The 14,564-nt window shown below is 40.0% G+C and overlaps 1 protein-coding gene across 1 annotated transcript; it reads right to left on the reverse strand.

Moving 5' to 3' along the window:
- Nucleotides 1-4,309: 4,309 nt before the first annotated feature.
- Nucleotides 4,310-14,564, reverse strand: LOC6559104 (paired box pox-neuro protein). The gene is made up of 4 exons (XM_043215509.1): nucleotides 14,522-14,564; nucleotides 7,325-7,465; nucleotides 7,157-7,236; nucleotides 4,310-5,602 (listed from the first exon to the last, which is right to left on the reverse strand). The coding sequence occupies exons 1-4, from the start codon at nucleotides 14,562-14,564 to the stop codon at nucleotides 4,418-4,420; spliced, it is 1,449 nt and encodes a 482-aa protein (XP_043071444.1). The 3' UTR covers nucleotides 4,310-4,417.

The raw sequence follows: 14,564 nt of genomic DNA on the forward strand, positions 1-14,564 counted from the left end.
TGGACTGATGGCCCTTGGGTCGTGGCTTAGAAAGCGGAAGTCGCATAGGCTTTCAAATTGTTTTAATATATGTATGCATATATAATATAACAGATATATGTAATTAATTAAGTTTTTGATGTAATTAAAAATATAAATTTACATGTATTTCATAAGTAATTAATATGCCATTTAATATAGAATAAGCAAAGATATATTTTATGTATTAAAATATAACAATGTAAAATATTTAACTATGATATATTTGTATAAAAATAATATTACAAATATTTATTTAAGTAAAAGCTCAGCTCAATAATTTAAATTATTAAAAATTGTAATAAATTAAGAAAATAAAATAATAATAATATATAAAAATAAATAAATAATAATAATAAATATTGAAGGATTACAAACTTAAGTTATTTCTATTATTTCTTTGGTTTCTTCTACAGCAATACAAACAGGTAAATCAAGTCAAGTAGATGTCTTCAAGGACAATACAAAATTTCCACTTTCAACATTGTTGCAATCAAAGAAAAGTCCAACAACAGCTCAACTTTTATTTATTTAGTGTCAACTAAAGTCAGTCGACACAAAAAATACAAAGCGTAACAAATTGAATAAAATTTATGTTTATTACATTTAAATTAAAATCTAAAATTATTAAAAAAATGTTCAAATAAGAAACAACTTGTAAATCAGATGCGTTTAAGCAAAGCCTTGGCCAAATGATGACATTAAATGAATACAGAAGAGAGCAAACTATGTCAAAATACAAAATTTTGCGTCTAATTGAATGAATGCCTCGCCGCTGAGGCATTGAGGCATTGAGGCATTGAGGCATTGGGGCATTGAGGCATTGAGGCATTTCTATGCATTGTCAAACATTTGGATCTGCTAATCGCGTAAAACATAACACCATTACCGCCATAAAATAAATATCTGTCGCATCGCTTGGCTTCTCATGTCGTCAACCGACGAACACGACGGTTGATGATGCTGCCGCTGCCGCTGCTGCTGTTGCTGCTGCTGCTGCTGCTGCTCATCTTGTACGATTCGAGCGACAACATTTTGATTTATGCCGAAAACGTGTATTGGCCACAAAAACCAAAACACAAATCAAACGCTAACAGCGCGACGAAACATTGCGACAATCCACTGAATCCTACAGCGAGAGCGCTCCTTCGAACACCAGAATCTGTTTCTCTTCATCGGATCGGTTGCTGTTGTTATTGTTGTTGCTGCTGTTGCTGTTGTTGCTGTTGCTGCTGCTTGTGTGCAGCTGAGCGGTACACAAAAACCACAAAACGAGCGCGAAATCCAAATGCTCCGCAAAGTGAACGGCGCGCGCGTTTTTTGTCGCGTCCAACTGATCGAGGCGTTGCAAAAAACGCCTCGGATCGGAAATCGAGCGATCGAATTGTAGATCTGTACGGTCCTGATATTCCTGCCTGCCTGCCTGCATGTCTGCCTGCCAGCCAGCCAGCCAGCCTGCCTCATTTATATTTCGAACGCGAGCGTATAAAAATATTCTGTTGCCCCAATGTGGCATGGCCCAAAAGTGTCGCCCCCAAGCTTATGATCGAGGCAATCACCGATCCAAGATCGATATGTGCGTTCAGCGCTGCCAAAGCTCCACTCTGTCCACAGACAAAACCATTTTTTGTTTTTGTAAAGCCAAGCCAAGCCAGGCCAAGCCAAGCATCCAACCTGTCAGTCAGTCATAGTCATGCCTGATCATTCCAATGTGGGACGATCTGGCTCGGAACAGTTGATGGGGTGCTCGCTGCTCTCTGCTCGCTGCTGGCTGCTGGTTGCTCGCTGCTGGTTGCTGGTTGCCCTAAGGAAGGCCTTCACACTGTGCTGCATTCCTGACCACCAGTTTTCTTGTGCGCATCCTCAACGCCTTTTAGCATTGTTTATGAAGTGCAATGCCCCTCCTGCTTCCAGCTCTGCACGTGATACAATTATGGCAGCTTTTTTGCTCCCCCTTTTGGCCAGCTTCCAGCTTCCAGCATTTCACCAGTATACGTCTCGCTTTTTTCATCCCCTCCAGATTCAAGCTGCAAAACATACGCTTTTCGCATATTTAACTCAATTTCAGTATGCTTACACTTCTCGTGCTGGCCTAATGTTTTATCATCAGGTTGACATCTAGTGGCATCGTACAGCTTTATGATTTCCTTTAACATTGCTAGTAAATCATATCTGGCATTGTAACATTTTCCGAGCATTTTATTAAACGTGGTCAGCACTTATAAATATAGCCGAAAATTATCTATGAAAGGAGTAAAATAATCTATGAAAGGAGTATCAAGCAATATATTTGACAGGAAAGCATCTATGTTATATGTTGGCTATGCAAAAGAAAAAACATATAATACAAATATCTAAATTATCGATAACTCCAACCCTAAGTTGGAAATATATATATATATATTTTGGTTAAGTGTATATGTGTCCTTCAGTAAAAATACACACATCTTTGAGCACTCTCTAAAAAATGCTCAATTCAAAATCGAATTCATTTGCATAATTAAATTTTAGCACACTTTTTATAAGAAAAGCAAGAAAGCTGCTCCGATTACTGCCTGATTAGTATAGCTTATGCAATTGTCAAATAACAAGCTCAGCGGTATTCAGAGTATATAAGAAAACTGCCTGTGTTCAGTCTGGTTAAGTCGACAACAGACTCCACCTGTTGTTGTTTCACATAATTGAAGCACTTCACACCTCTGGCTTGGGTAGTCCTGGGTCTCCCGGTCTCCCAGTCTCCCGGTCGCCCAGTCTCCCAGTCTGTCTTCGCTGTTTATGAATTCCGCTCACAATGTTGCCACTGCAAAGCACATCAATGTCATTGTCGCCTCTCCAAGTTGGTCAGCTACGCACAGTGGGGCCACTAACATATTTCATTATACAAATTCAACTCTTTTGCCTCAATACAAATGCAATTTAAATGATTTTTCTTTTTCCCAATTTTATCTGTTGAAAGTAAATAAATAAATATAAATCAATTTCATGTAAAATGTTTATCTATTTCTTAACAAAAATATTTCACCTGAACATGAATAAAAAATAAAGAAAAAAACATGGAAACTGACTTTGATTATTTTAGGAATTGTTCTGCGATTAGAATTAATATTTATTGTTTTTTAAAAACAAAATACATATTTAAAAAAATATATAATATTGCTGGTATTTTTCAGTTTACAAATCAAATATTTTACACACGTAGAAGTGGTGCAAATGATTGTGGTGTTGAGAGTGGGCTGTCGTGCCACAGTGTGGTGCAGCACCTCCAGTCATCGCTGGCTGGATGGGGGGGAATTGTGGGGCATGGGGGGAGGCAGGTACCATCGCGGGCGATCCATAGTTATGGCGTGTCAGACATCTTGTAATTTTGTACTTTGTAATGAATTTTTGTTGTTGTTGCTGTGCTTGCAACTTGTTGACACTTCATTCGCGCGCAAGTTAATTAAAGAGCCGCTGGCTGACACGGCGAACAGGGTTTCCCCGCGACCACCAAGGCAGCTCATTGAAAACCAGATTAAATATTCATTCGCACTTAGCTACACTCTGGCAGCAAGTACTGCAACTTTACAGTTGAGTGTGTAACGCATGAAAGAAGACATCTTTAAGTCAGCACATGAATATTTCGTAGCTAAATGTGGTGATTGTCTGCACAACTTTGGGCTTACCAAGAGCAGGGATTGTAGGGATATTATTTCTCACTAGTTACATTTATCATATAGTTGTCAGATATCATATATATCTTATCATATAGCTGCCAATTGATTTCCATGGTTTCTCAATTGCTTAACAAGCCTAGATTTGAGTTAGATACAGATTTAAAAAATGATTTGTTTATTATTTACTATTGCAGCAAAGTAGACAGAACTGTGTTCCTTGCTGCAGATAGACCAGCAAGATGAAGTTATCTGTTGATTCTAATCAAGAATATTTTAAATAGATGCACTACCATATTTAGCCCATTTTTACAGAGGCTTGCAGACTATATCTGACTTACTCTTATTACTCTTATTTAGTTATAGGAATGTGTGGAAATTATTCTCTGCCTTACTCACCTTTTAAGACTTTATCATTGAAATGATATGATAATGATAAACACAAATCTGCTGAATGAATGAACATAAAATAAATCCCAAGAGAGACAGCGAATAAGTTAAGAATAAAACGATTTCGATTTCCGATTCCGCCAGGTAAAAAAGAAAAAACATATTTAAAATAATAGAAAGAGGTCAGCCAACAATAAAGGAAAAGAATTTGGAATAATTGCATACATTTATATTTATATATATAGTTTGCTTAAATTTTATTTCGATTAATTAGTTATCACGATTATGGGATCTAGTGTAAACACATTTGTTTAAAACTGGGACTCTTATTCAGCTAAAGTGAGCGCAATCAACTTGGTTTAGTTGACCACCTCAACGCTGCAATCCTCCTCGATGTCGGCCACTTCGAGAGGTGGCCTGGCCAGGTTGGCCGCATCTTCGGAGCTGGCATTGCTGCTGTTGCTCTCACATGAACTGGAACTGGATGTGATGCACTCCAGATTATCATCCTTGGCCGTGCAGCCCTCCAGGCTCGCCTGTGACTCGGTGCTGAGACGCAAGCGTTTCTCAGGTTTCTTCAACAGCTCCTCGATGGAGTAGGGATTACGCTTGCGACTATTATTGTTGGCCAGCGGATCTGTTGTGCTGGCACTCGCCGAACTCATCGATAACGCCACCGGCGAAGATTTACCCGAATCGCAGTCACTCAACGGATCGCCCATCGCACCGGGTTTCGTCAGATCAATGGAGCTTTCCGATTTGGTGAAGCCGCCGCCAGCTGCAGCCACAGCGGCCATGCCCGATGCACTGTGTGGCAAATAGGCGCCACTGTAAGGCAAGATCTGAGCGCCTGTCGTCGCTGCCACCTGGGCGGCCTGCATCTGTGCTTGGGTGTAGTAGAAAAACGAGGGATTCCACAGCCAGTGTTTGTGCAGCGCCGAATAGCTGAGATCTAAGCCACCCAACTGGCTGGAAACGCCACTGGCCAACCCGTGACTGTGACTGTGGCTGTGGCTGTGACTGTGACTGGGATTGTGACTGTGACTGCTCCTGTGACTGGGTGGCAGCTTGGGCGCGGGTTTGAGGGGTAGCCCATCGGCCAGTAAAGACGGCGACGTCGTCGGCGACGGTGGCATTGACAATTTGGTATAGCGTGCCACAGACGCACTTGACACGGTCGCAGTGGGCGGTGCTCCCGTTGTGGGCGTAACCCGTGTTGCCGTCTGAGCTGCTGCATTGCTCGCGCCTGCGTATATTACGGGGGGTGTGGCATAGCCACTAGACGAAGCACCACTGCCCGACATTTGATGTGCAGCTGCCACAGCTGCCGCTGCCGCCGCCGCATTTTGTTGACTCGACGTCATCTCATCCGTCCACAGTCCGCTATTGCGCAGTATACGATTAATCGAGCTGATCGACGGCACCGAGCTGGGATCACAGACACGCTGCTGCTGCAACTGCTCCCGTATTTCCCATGCAAACATGCCACTGTTCTCCTCTTTTAGCCGTATTATTTTCTTAACCACTGTGGGCGTGGCCACTTGCTGTTGAAGAAACAAAGAGCGCAGCGTTAGTCAGTGTGGCTTAGAGACTACAGCAAAAAAAAAGCAAGACAACTAAATCTGATGTCATATTTAAAAACTGTTGTAGATTTGTACTTTTCTAATTGCTAATCATTAAAGTTGAACTATTTTTGGTCTGACTTGGTTTTATTTCGTAGTTCCCCAAATCCTTTTTTAATTTTCATATGCCTTTGTTTGATTTTAATTCAGATGAATTATTATTTATTTATTTTTTCTTATTTTGAAATTTAATTTAATTATTGACTTTAAATGTATATCATTTAATTTGTATATTTTTTAACCAATTTTAATTTCATATTTATTTTAATCCTAATAAATTTTGTAAAATTTGAGCACTGCTTTTCCTTGCCTTTTAGCCAGTCAACAACAAATTTATTTTGTCTGCATTGACTTAAATGCCGTGAAATTCAATTGTGCAAAAACGGTGCCACCTGCCCCAAGTATATTTTCATATCTCTGAGATACACACACATATCTGAGTGTATTGAGGCCTAACAAACACCCGCATTCGCTGTTATTTTTAATTTTTTTTTTTTGTTGAGATTTTAATCAACTTGTTTTTTGAGCAATATGTTAATTTGCATAGCAATTTTGAGAGCAGTGCCACACCCCATTCGCACCGCTTAAGGTTCACGTGTGACGCGGCAATTCATTAAAAATTCATAAATACTCGTATATGCAGTCATAGTCGACCCTAAAGGTACTCCACATTTACATCACAGATCTTATCGGATCGTGTACACGAATGCGCTTTATACAGTAGCCGGACAAGTAACCCCTGCTTTGTGTCCATTACTCCGTCCATTACTCCACTCCGTCTGTCCAGTGTTCGCCCGTCAAACCACATCCCGCCCGGGGGTGACACTTCTTTATTGACCCGGTGTAGGTGTTAAATGCACGTTTTGTTTGAGCAAGTGTAAGCAGTTATTGAATCACCATAGGGCGAAATGGGACTGCACCATTTACCTTGAGCTGCACTTGGCTTGGGCGTTAATTAGAAATACGGTTTCGAACTGGTGCCGACGGCACACCTCAACAACAATTGTTCGACATGAAAAATAAAAAACACATGGACATCCGTGATTGGGCCCCCAACCAACAATTATTATCGCAGTCTTCGCCAGCTCGGCACGGTAGCTGCAGGTAGCTGATTGAGCATGTGAATTTTGGCAGCTGACTGAAATCAGGCTGTAGACTGTAGTCCCTGGAGTGACAAAAGCGTGCTATCACCTTATCAATGGCAGCAAATGAGATTGATTTGTTGCGCTCTGCCCACGGCAGTTGTTACCTCAAACACTCCATAAAAGCTATCATTTCAACATGTAAAAAAAACCAACAACAACATGTAAACTAGCCATATTATCTGTGATACATTATGGATTTACTGCACTGCGTTTGATTTTTATACATATAATCGTTTGTTGATTTCACGGCGCGTACACATGCCCATATCCCACGAAGCCCAACCACAAACCACCAACGACCAAACCCAATCCCAATCACACAGCGACTTACCTTCGTTTTGCTGCCACCAATGGATCCCGGCCGTATGGAGCCTGTCTCATAAAAACGCGTCAGAATTTTGGAAACGCAGCCTACCAGAAGCAAAAAGCAAAGCAGAAAAGCCTTTTAGTATATTTTTGTTGTTAAATTGCGCCACTTGCCACACTGCCACACACTTACCATGAGACACCAGCAGCTGTCTGGATATGTCACAGGGCCTAACGCCGCACAATGCATGATCCACGATGCGTCGACGCACACAGTCCGGCAATGGACGTCCATTGACAAAGACCCCGCCCAACTGATTGACACCCGCCTGACCTGCAAATGCCAAATAGAAAACCAAAATAAACACACAATGATCATAAATTAGTGTGCAATGAATATAGTAGTTAATTGTTAGTTTCTTTAAATAATATTCCACTGCAACAAACTGTCAACAAAAAAAAACAAGTTGGGAAAACATGTTGAGCAAGTTAGAACGACTATTTTGGACACGCCTTAGTTTGTCATATGGAGTTAATCCTCTGATTTATAATTTTAGTTCGCAGTTTAAGTTATTTGAATTTGAATTTATGTTAGCACTGTTCTAAAGATACTGGCTATTAACTGAATACTCCACAATTGTGTAGTTAATTTTTATCAGAAAGGAAGAGAAATTGTTAACGGCTAAAAAACTCATCTTCGGACCAATTGTTCCTATATTGATATAGTAAGTCGACTTATGATTTTGTGACTTTGGCGCTGATATCTTGCTAAAAATTAATTATTTTAATAAGAGAACAAATATTTTGAACTATTATTCCTATGGCAGCTACATAATATAGTGCTTTGATCGGATCAGTAGTCGAGTCCTGAGTGAGCAAAGCAATTAGATGATCACATTCAAATAACTTTAAGATTGAATGAGTTGTGAATAAAAGAATGAACGGATAGACGAACATATCTATTTCGATATATATACTTTATAGGTTCCTAGCTGTCTGCTTCAGAAATCTTGGACAAATGGGTATAAAAATGTTTTATTCGTATATTAGTGTATAATGTAGTATCTAGTTGAAGATGGACTAATGATTGGTAATTAACTAAAAGTTGGTAATTTGCCGTCCAAATGAGCCGTTCCAAACGTGTTATTCGGTAATAATTGTGTGTAATCGTAATTCAGAATTGGCCATCGTTCCACTCTTTACCGGTTGGCATCGGCTCGATGGCACTGCTCGGGGCAGTACTTTCAAATTGAATAAAGTGCGAATTTAATGTTGACTGTCTCTTTTATGGTTGGCCAGCGAGTTCCGCCTGGAAGGGCAGCGATTACTTTCGAGGTGTCGCGATTATCACGAGCCAAATAAGTATTTTCAAGTTTTCTTTTGGTTTTTATTTATTTATTTTTTTTTTTTTGTCGATGCGATCGCATCGAACGCTTTCATTGAAGCCGTTTAAGCTCATTAGGTAACCAAAGCGATCAAACAAACAAAAAAACCAAAAAAAATAAATATGCAAATAAATAGACAAAAAAACTCACCTGTATGTGGCATGTTTGTAATCCGAATCCAAACTAATTTTTGACAACTTCTTAAAGTGAATAACGTGCCCGGCGTCAGCCCAGTGAATACCTTTCTGGGTTTGGCTTACAGTTTTGCTTAATCGTCGAATTCTAATCAAACTTGAAGCCAGAACCTCATAAAACTACACGTTGTCTGCTGCTGCTGCTGCAGTTGATGGATGATTGGATGGATGTGGATCTGGATGTGGATGTGGATGTTTCTGAGCTGTTTCTGTTTTTGGTTTGGGATGTTGGCGCTGAACGTTCTCCCGCCAGAGCTAGTAACTGGTAGCTGGGGAGTTTATTTTACGGCTTCCACGAAATCTGTGCACCCGGGATTCGGATCGGTGAAAAACTAGTAAGGAAAATACATAAAACTTAATTATTTCATAAAACTAGCAAGGTAGCCACAAAAGACAATGCGTATATATACCTATCTATATATATATATATGGTTGTAGTACTAGTTTTAACATAGTCAACGATCAGGGGTTTTTAATGTGCATCGGTTAATGTGCCCAGTGCTTGTCAGTGTATGTTTATGTATGTATGTATGTGTGTATGTTTGTATGTTTGTATCTCAAATTAGCTGCTTATCAGGCACATTCTTGGCACAGCATGAACTGGCCTATTATCAGAGCTCTTTGACTACCTCCAAATCCACATTGCATGTTCAGCCAGCTCGCGTTCGCGTTGTCAAATTATGCAAATGCCTAAGCTTTTGGGCAACAATTAAAAACAAAATTTTGGCCAATTGCTCATTTCGTTAAAAACATACCAGAAAAAAAAAAACAAAAAAAAAATAATAATATATGCAAATGTGAAGCTCGACGACAGGCGGCTGGGTCACCCCCGCCGCGGTTTCCGCTTCCTGTCATTAGAATGAATGGTCCGGCAGTTTAACGGAGTACTCCCTGGATAACCTGTCGCCAGGCTGTCAGAGGCATGAAAACGCGCGCCGAAGAACCGTATAAATCAAAAAGTGTAACTACCCCTTGGCTCCATAATCTCCCTCTAGTTATATATATGTGTGTATGTGTGTGTGTGCACTTTGTCATGGCCATGTTATTATGGAATTCACATTAGATTTAATTGCCCAAAGTCCTTAGGATTTGACTTTGCGGCTATTTTTTAGCTCGTAAAAATAAAAGAGCCGAAATGAGCGTGTGGACAACAGCGCTGCTCTTTAAAGGCACAAAATTAAGTTGTTTTTTTATTTTGTTTTGTTTTATTTCATTTTGTTTTGGTTTAGTTTAGTTTTGGCTGGAGCAGCCCGTGGCAGCCGTTAAGGTCGTTAATTGCCACTGACTTATGCCCACATTAAGCAGCGATAAGCATTTATTTGCAAGCTAAACTCTTTTTAGTTTTGAAACGAAAGGGTTTCTTTTACTCTAATTCTCTTGCGTGTTTTACACAACATTTACTTATCGAAACTACAGAAACTCAGTTTTGATTTACTTTGTACTTATTATTCGAGCGATGGATATGCCAATGTGTATATAAAATGAGGGAGAACAAGTGGTTGGTCGAAACAACTAATTAAAATAATATATTTGACGACTATATTATATTTCAAAGGGTAGAAATGAGAGTCGCCAATTGGCAAACAACCTGTACTCAATTTTTATATACAAAAAGGAAACCCAAACTTTTGAAACTGTGAAAGACTCTCACAATTTGTTATAATTGCACGAGTTTGGTTTTATATCGCATTGCTGGTATACCAAATATCTATAGAAAATAGCAATACCACTCCATTTTTATATATTGATATATAGATAGTAATATATATTTAAATATATAGCTAAATTCGTGGGTTGCTACTAGATAAGGGATTTCTTTAAAAACATCTCTGTTTCTTCACCTTAACCCTATTAAGGAAGTTGGGGTTATTGATAAGGTAAAATTAAGTAGTCTCAGCTTTAGATTGTGCTCATGAATTTAAATAGTTTGAGGCAATATGCTTCCTTTGCATTTGCCATTTCAATGATTTTTAATTAAGACACCCAAGAAAGCATTTACTTTAGCTCTAATTAATTATGAAAAGATAGGGCAGGTGCCCAAAGCTCAAGCTTAGCCAATACGCTATTTAAATACATACTTTTCAAGCGTAACACGCATAAAAATCAATAGAAATTAGTTAAACATACAATAATTTAAATGCGCTCGATTGTTGAAAGTGGAACCGACAGGTTCCTCGAGCTTCTGTTTCGGCACACAAAACAAGCCGGGCCTGAGTCTCTCCAGTCTCTCCAATCTCTTAAGACTCGAAAGTCTCATTTGGTAAAGTAAACAAGAAGCTGGCTGAGGCAAGCCAAAGATTGAATACCCTTTACAGACCGCAGACCAAACTGAACTCAGTGCAATTTAATATTTCTTTTATATATTCCAATGATAAACTTATATACTTTTTCTCAACTTGTTAGGAGTAGGCTAACACCTATAACTGATTAGTTTATATGGGATATCTTATTAGTTTTATTTATTTTTTCCAAAATGCTCATAATAACACTGCTCTGAAATATTTGTATATCCCAAATAATTTCCATATATTTTTTAAATTGAACATTTTTTTCTTTTCCAAAAACTCCTCTTGCAAATAGAGACTCAAAGTGTACGAAGCTGAAGAGTATAAAAGAGCATATCTTAATAAGGCGGTGATGTCTTTTTTTCAAAGGTATAATTATTGTTAAACATTCGCTTCAGCATTTGAATTTAATTATAGGCTTGTGGTTTTTGTGGTGCAGCAAACTACAGATTGATAACATATTAAATTAGAATACCCTTTGCCACATTGCCACTAGGCAGCGAAGAACGATCAGAAACCGAATAACGATCGATATTAGTTTTTGGGCCCGTTGGCTACGCTTACCAAAAAAAGAAAAAAAAAAAAAATAATGAAAAGAAGTTAAATAAGTTGTTCGTGGGCTTGTTTGGTAGAAAGCTTTAAAAATCAATGGGCCATAATGGCAGACGGCATGTTAAAGAATTAATTAGCATACGATTTTTGAATATTGTCGCTGGTTTCGTGGGAAAAAGAGCGGCAGCCTCATTTATGAGTTATCAGAGGCCGGCGGAAACTCAATTTACATGCGACTTTTCGCGAGCTTTTCGCTTTGCAATGCAAATTATTTTTGGGGATCTCATGAAATTAAAGCAATATCCGTTGTGTGTTGTGTGTGTTGTGTGTGTTGTGTATTCATTCATTTATTTGTTTTAATGAGGTTTGAATAAATTGATTTAAGTGCCGTTACTTTGGCGTTCATTAAGGAAATTAGCCTATACTAAAAGCATTGATTGATGTGTTAAGCAAGATAAGAAAATAATATCAAACACATTTTAAACAATGCCGCAACTCGATCAAACGATTTCAGTGAGGGGTGTTATTATATAGTGACGACATTTCATGATTGATATGCAAGCCATATTAATTGGCCGGCATTTTAATGCTGGTTATTGGCTAGTATATTGACTAGACTAGAAGAACGCTCCACTTGGACTCTTAATACACAAATATGGAGGGATATCTCCACTAGCACTATGAAAGACTGACAGCAAGTCCATCTTACCAAATCTAACTTTTTAATTATGAACATTGAGCATATCCATTGTGTTATTTGTGTTGTTGTTTTTTCTCAACTTGTAACTATTTTTTGTCACATCTCACCTTGGTAACTCTTCGTATTGATATCACCAATGTATATATATATATGTATATATGTATGTATATAATCAATTATTCACTTCGTGCACCAACTTTGAACAACACACAATTTGTGGCAACGGCAACATCCTTTTTGCAGGGAATTAGTAACGTTCCATTAAGTAACGACGGTATTCGCTTGCCGATCGCGACGATGCTCACCCTGTCACTCGACCGTCAAAATTTCAACTAATGCATGCGATTCGCGCTGGCAACGCACAAAGCATCAATAATCTGCTGTGCTCTGCTCTGCTCTTCTGCTCTTCTGCTCGGCTCTGCTCTGCTCTGCTCTATCCGTGTCCGGTGCCCTGCCGTGTGCCATCCAGCCAGCTCTGGGCTACTGCCGCAACCGCAACCCGAAAAAAAGAATAATAATATAAATACACACACACACACACACACACACAGACACACACACACATACACACTAACAAATGTTCACGGCCTCTCAACGGCTACAAGGCGGACGAAACGTTTTTCTGGTGTAACCGGTTTCACGGCAACAGCAAACAGCAAACGGCAAACGGCAACCAACAACAGTCAGCAGCAAGAGCAGCAGCAGCAGCAACAGCAGCAGTATTAACAACAACAACACCAGCAGCAGCAACAGCGACAGCCCCAGTTGAGCGACCCATCAGCCAATCAGCAGTCGCCTAACAATGCGCATGTGTTGCGCCGGCAGCAGCTCGCCTCTGATTGGTCAACAGCACACTCGGCGATGATGCCCTGAAAGGTCTGACACAAACGCACACATCCGACGACGCCGGCATGACAGGTACAATGGAGTTGAAGCATACATTTTCACACGATTATCGATTATGCATTTATTAAATTAATAATATAACATATATATATCTACGATATTAATCAGATAATACAATAAATATATATTGTAAAAGACAGTTCGCTTCAAATGCGCATTAATCATCATTTTCGAAAACTTTAAGCAATCGAATTAACTTGTTTTTAATGTGTGTTAATTCTACGCATAAACTTGGCCAAACTCAGCAGCAAAGTTGCAAGGATGGTCTTTTGTTTTTTGGAGTGCACTTGTTATTCATATAGGTAATATTTTATGGGCTAAAAATGTATTCGATTGCCATTGTACCCCGATCTTGAAGCGTTGCGGTAGCCGTATCCGTAGCCGTTGCCGTTGCAGTCGCGCTCCGGCCAATCGGCAGCGTCAACGCAGCACGCGAACACTTCTCCATGCCCACCACAATGTGGCATAGCCCTTAAGTGTATGTGTCTGTGTGTATATGTGTGTGTGTGTGTACGTGTGTGAGTGTGGTAGTGGTTGTATTTGGCGTAGCCGTTACCCTGAGCGAAACAACAACGGCTACGGGCGTGCGCCGGTCCTTGCCACATCGCGTCATGACGTGACTGCCCCTCGGTTACCAGGAGCTTCGCTCAGGAGTGGGTAAATTGCGTTTTGGGTGGCGGCAGCGGCGGTTGCGGCGGCGGCATTAAGAAACGCTTTGGTGGCGTAAGCGTTAATTGAATATCACAATTGTCGCCAGCCATTTCAATTGAAATTCAATTGTAAATGGGCAAAGGCTGCAAGCAAAAGATAAAACTGTCATTTTGCCATATAAAAAGTGACTGTTTGTCTGCTGATGGGGGAAAAAAAATAACGGAAAATACCGTTTTATATTTGGTAAGTATAATTGAGCGAGCATGACTATAAAATCGATAAAGCCCAAAGCGCTGCTATTACCAACAAAAAGTCATTCAAACACAAATGTTACCAGTTTTAGGTGGCTTTTATTGTGAATCATTAAAACTGGCATAGGTCACAAACAACATTGCCTATATTCAGTGGAGTGGGGGTCACTGCTCACTGCTAACTGCTCACTGCTGACTGCTGACAGAAAGGCCGACACCGAAACTTCTGCAAGGCAGAGATAAAACTGTCAAAAGAGCGTAGGGCCCGAGTCGAGTGGCTCACACAATGGTCTTTGCCACTGGTTGCGAGTGGCTCATCCTTGTGTTTTTCATCACAGCCAACTGCCAACCAGCGGCTGCCTTGTCTTTTCCCATTCAACGAAGCGCGCAGTAATAAGATCAAGCCAACCAGCCATGCGTGTGGAAGCGACGCCCAACACACACGAGTCCGTGGCTAACGACCCACCCAGCACCAGCACCAGCACCCACTTTCTGCCTGCTTGCCTCAT

The sequence above is a fragment of the Drosophila grimshawi genome, unplaced genomic scaffold, assembly GCF_018153295.1.
Source record: "Drosophila grimshawi isolate 15287-2541.00 unplaced genomic scaffold, ASM1815329v1 contig_1367, whole genome shotgun sequence".
In the NCBI taxonomy this organism is placed as follows: domain Eukaryota; kingdom Metazoa; phylum Arthropoda; class Insecta; order Diptera; family Drosophilidae; genus Drosophila; species Drosophila grimshawi.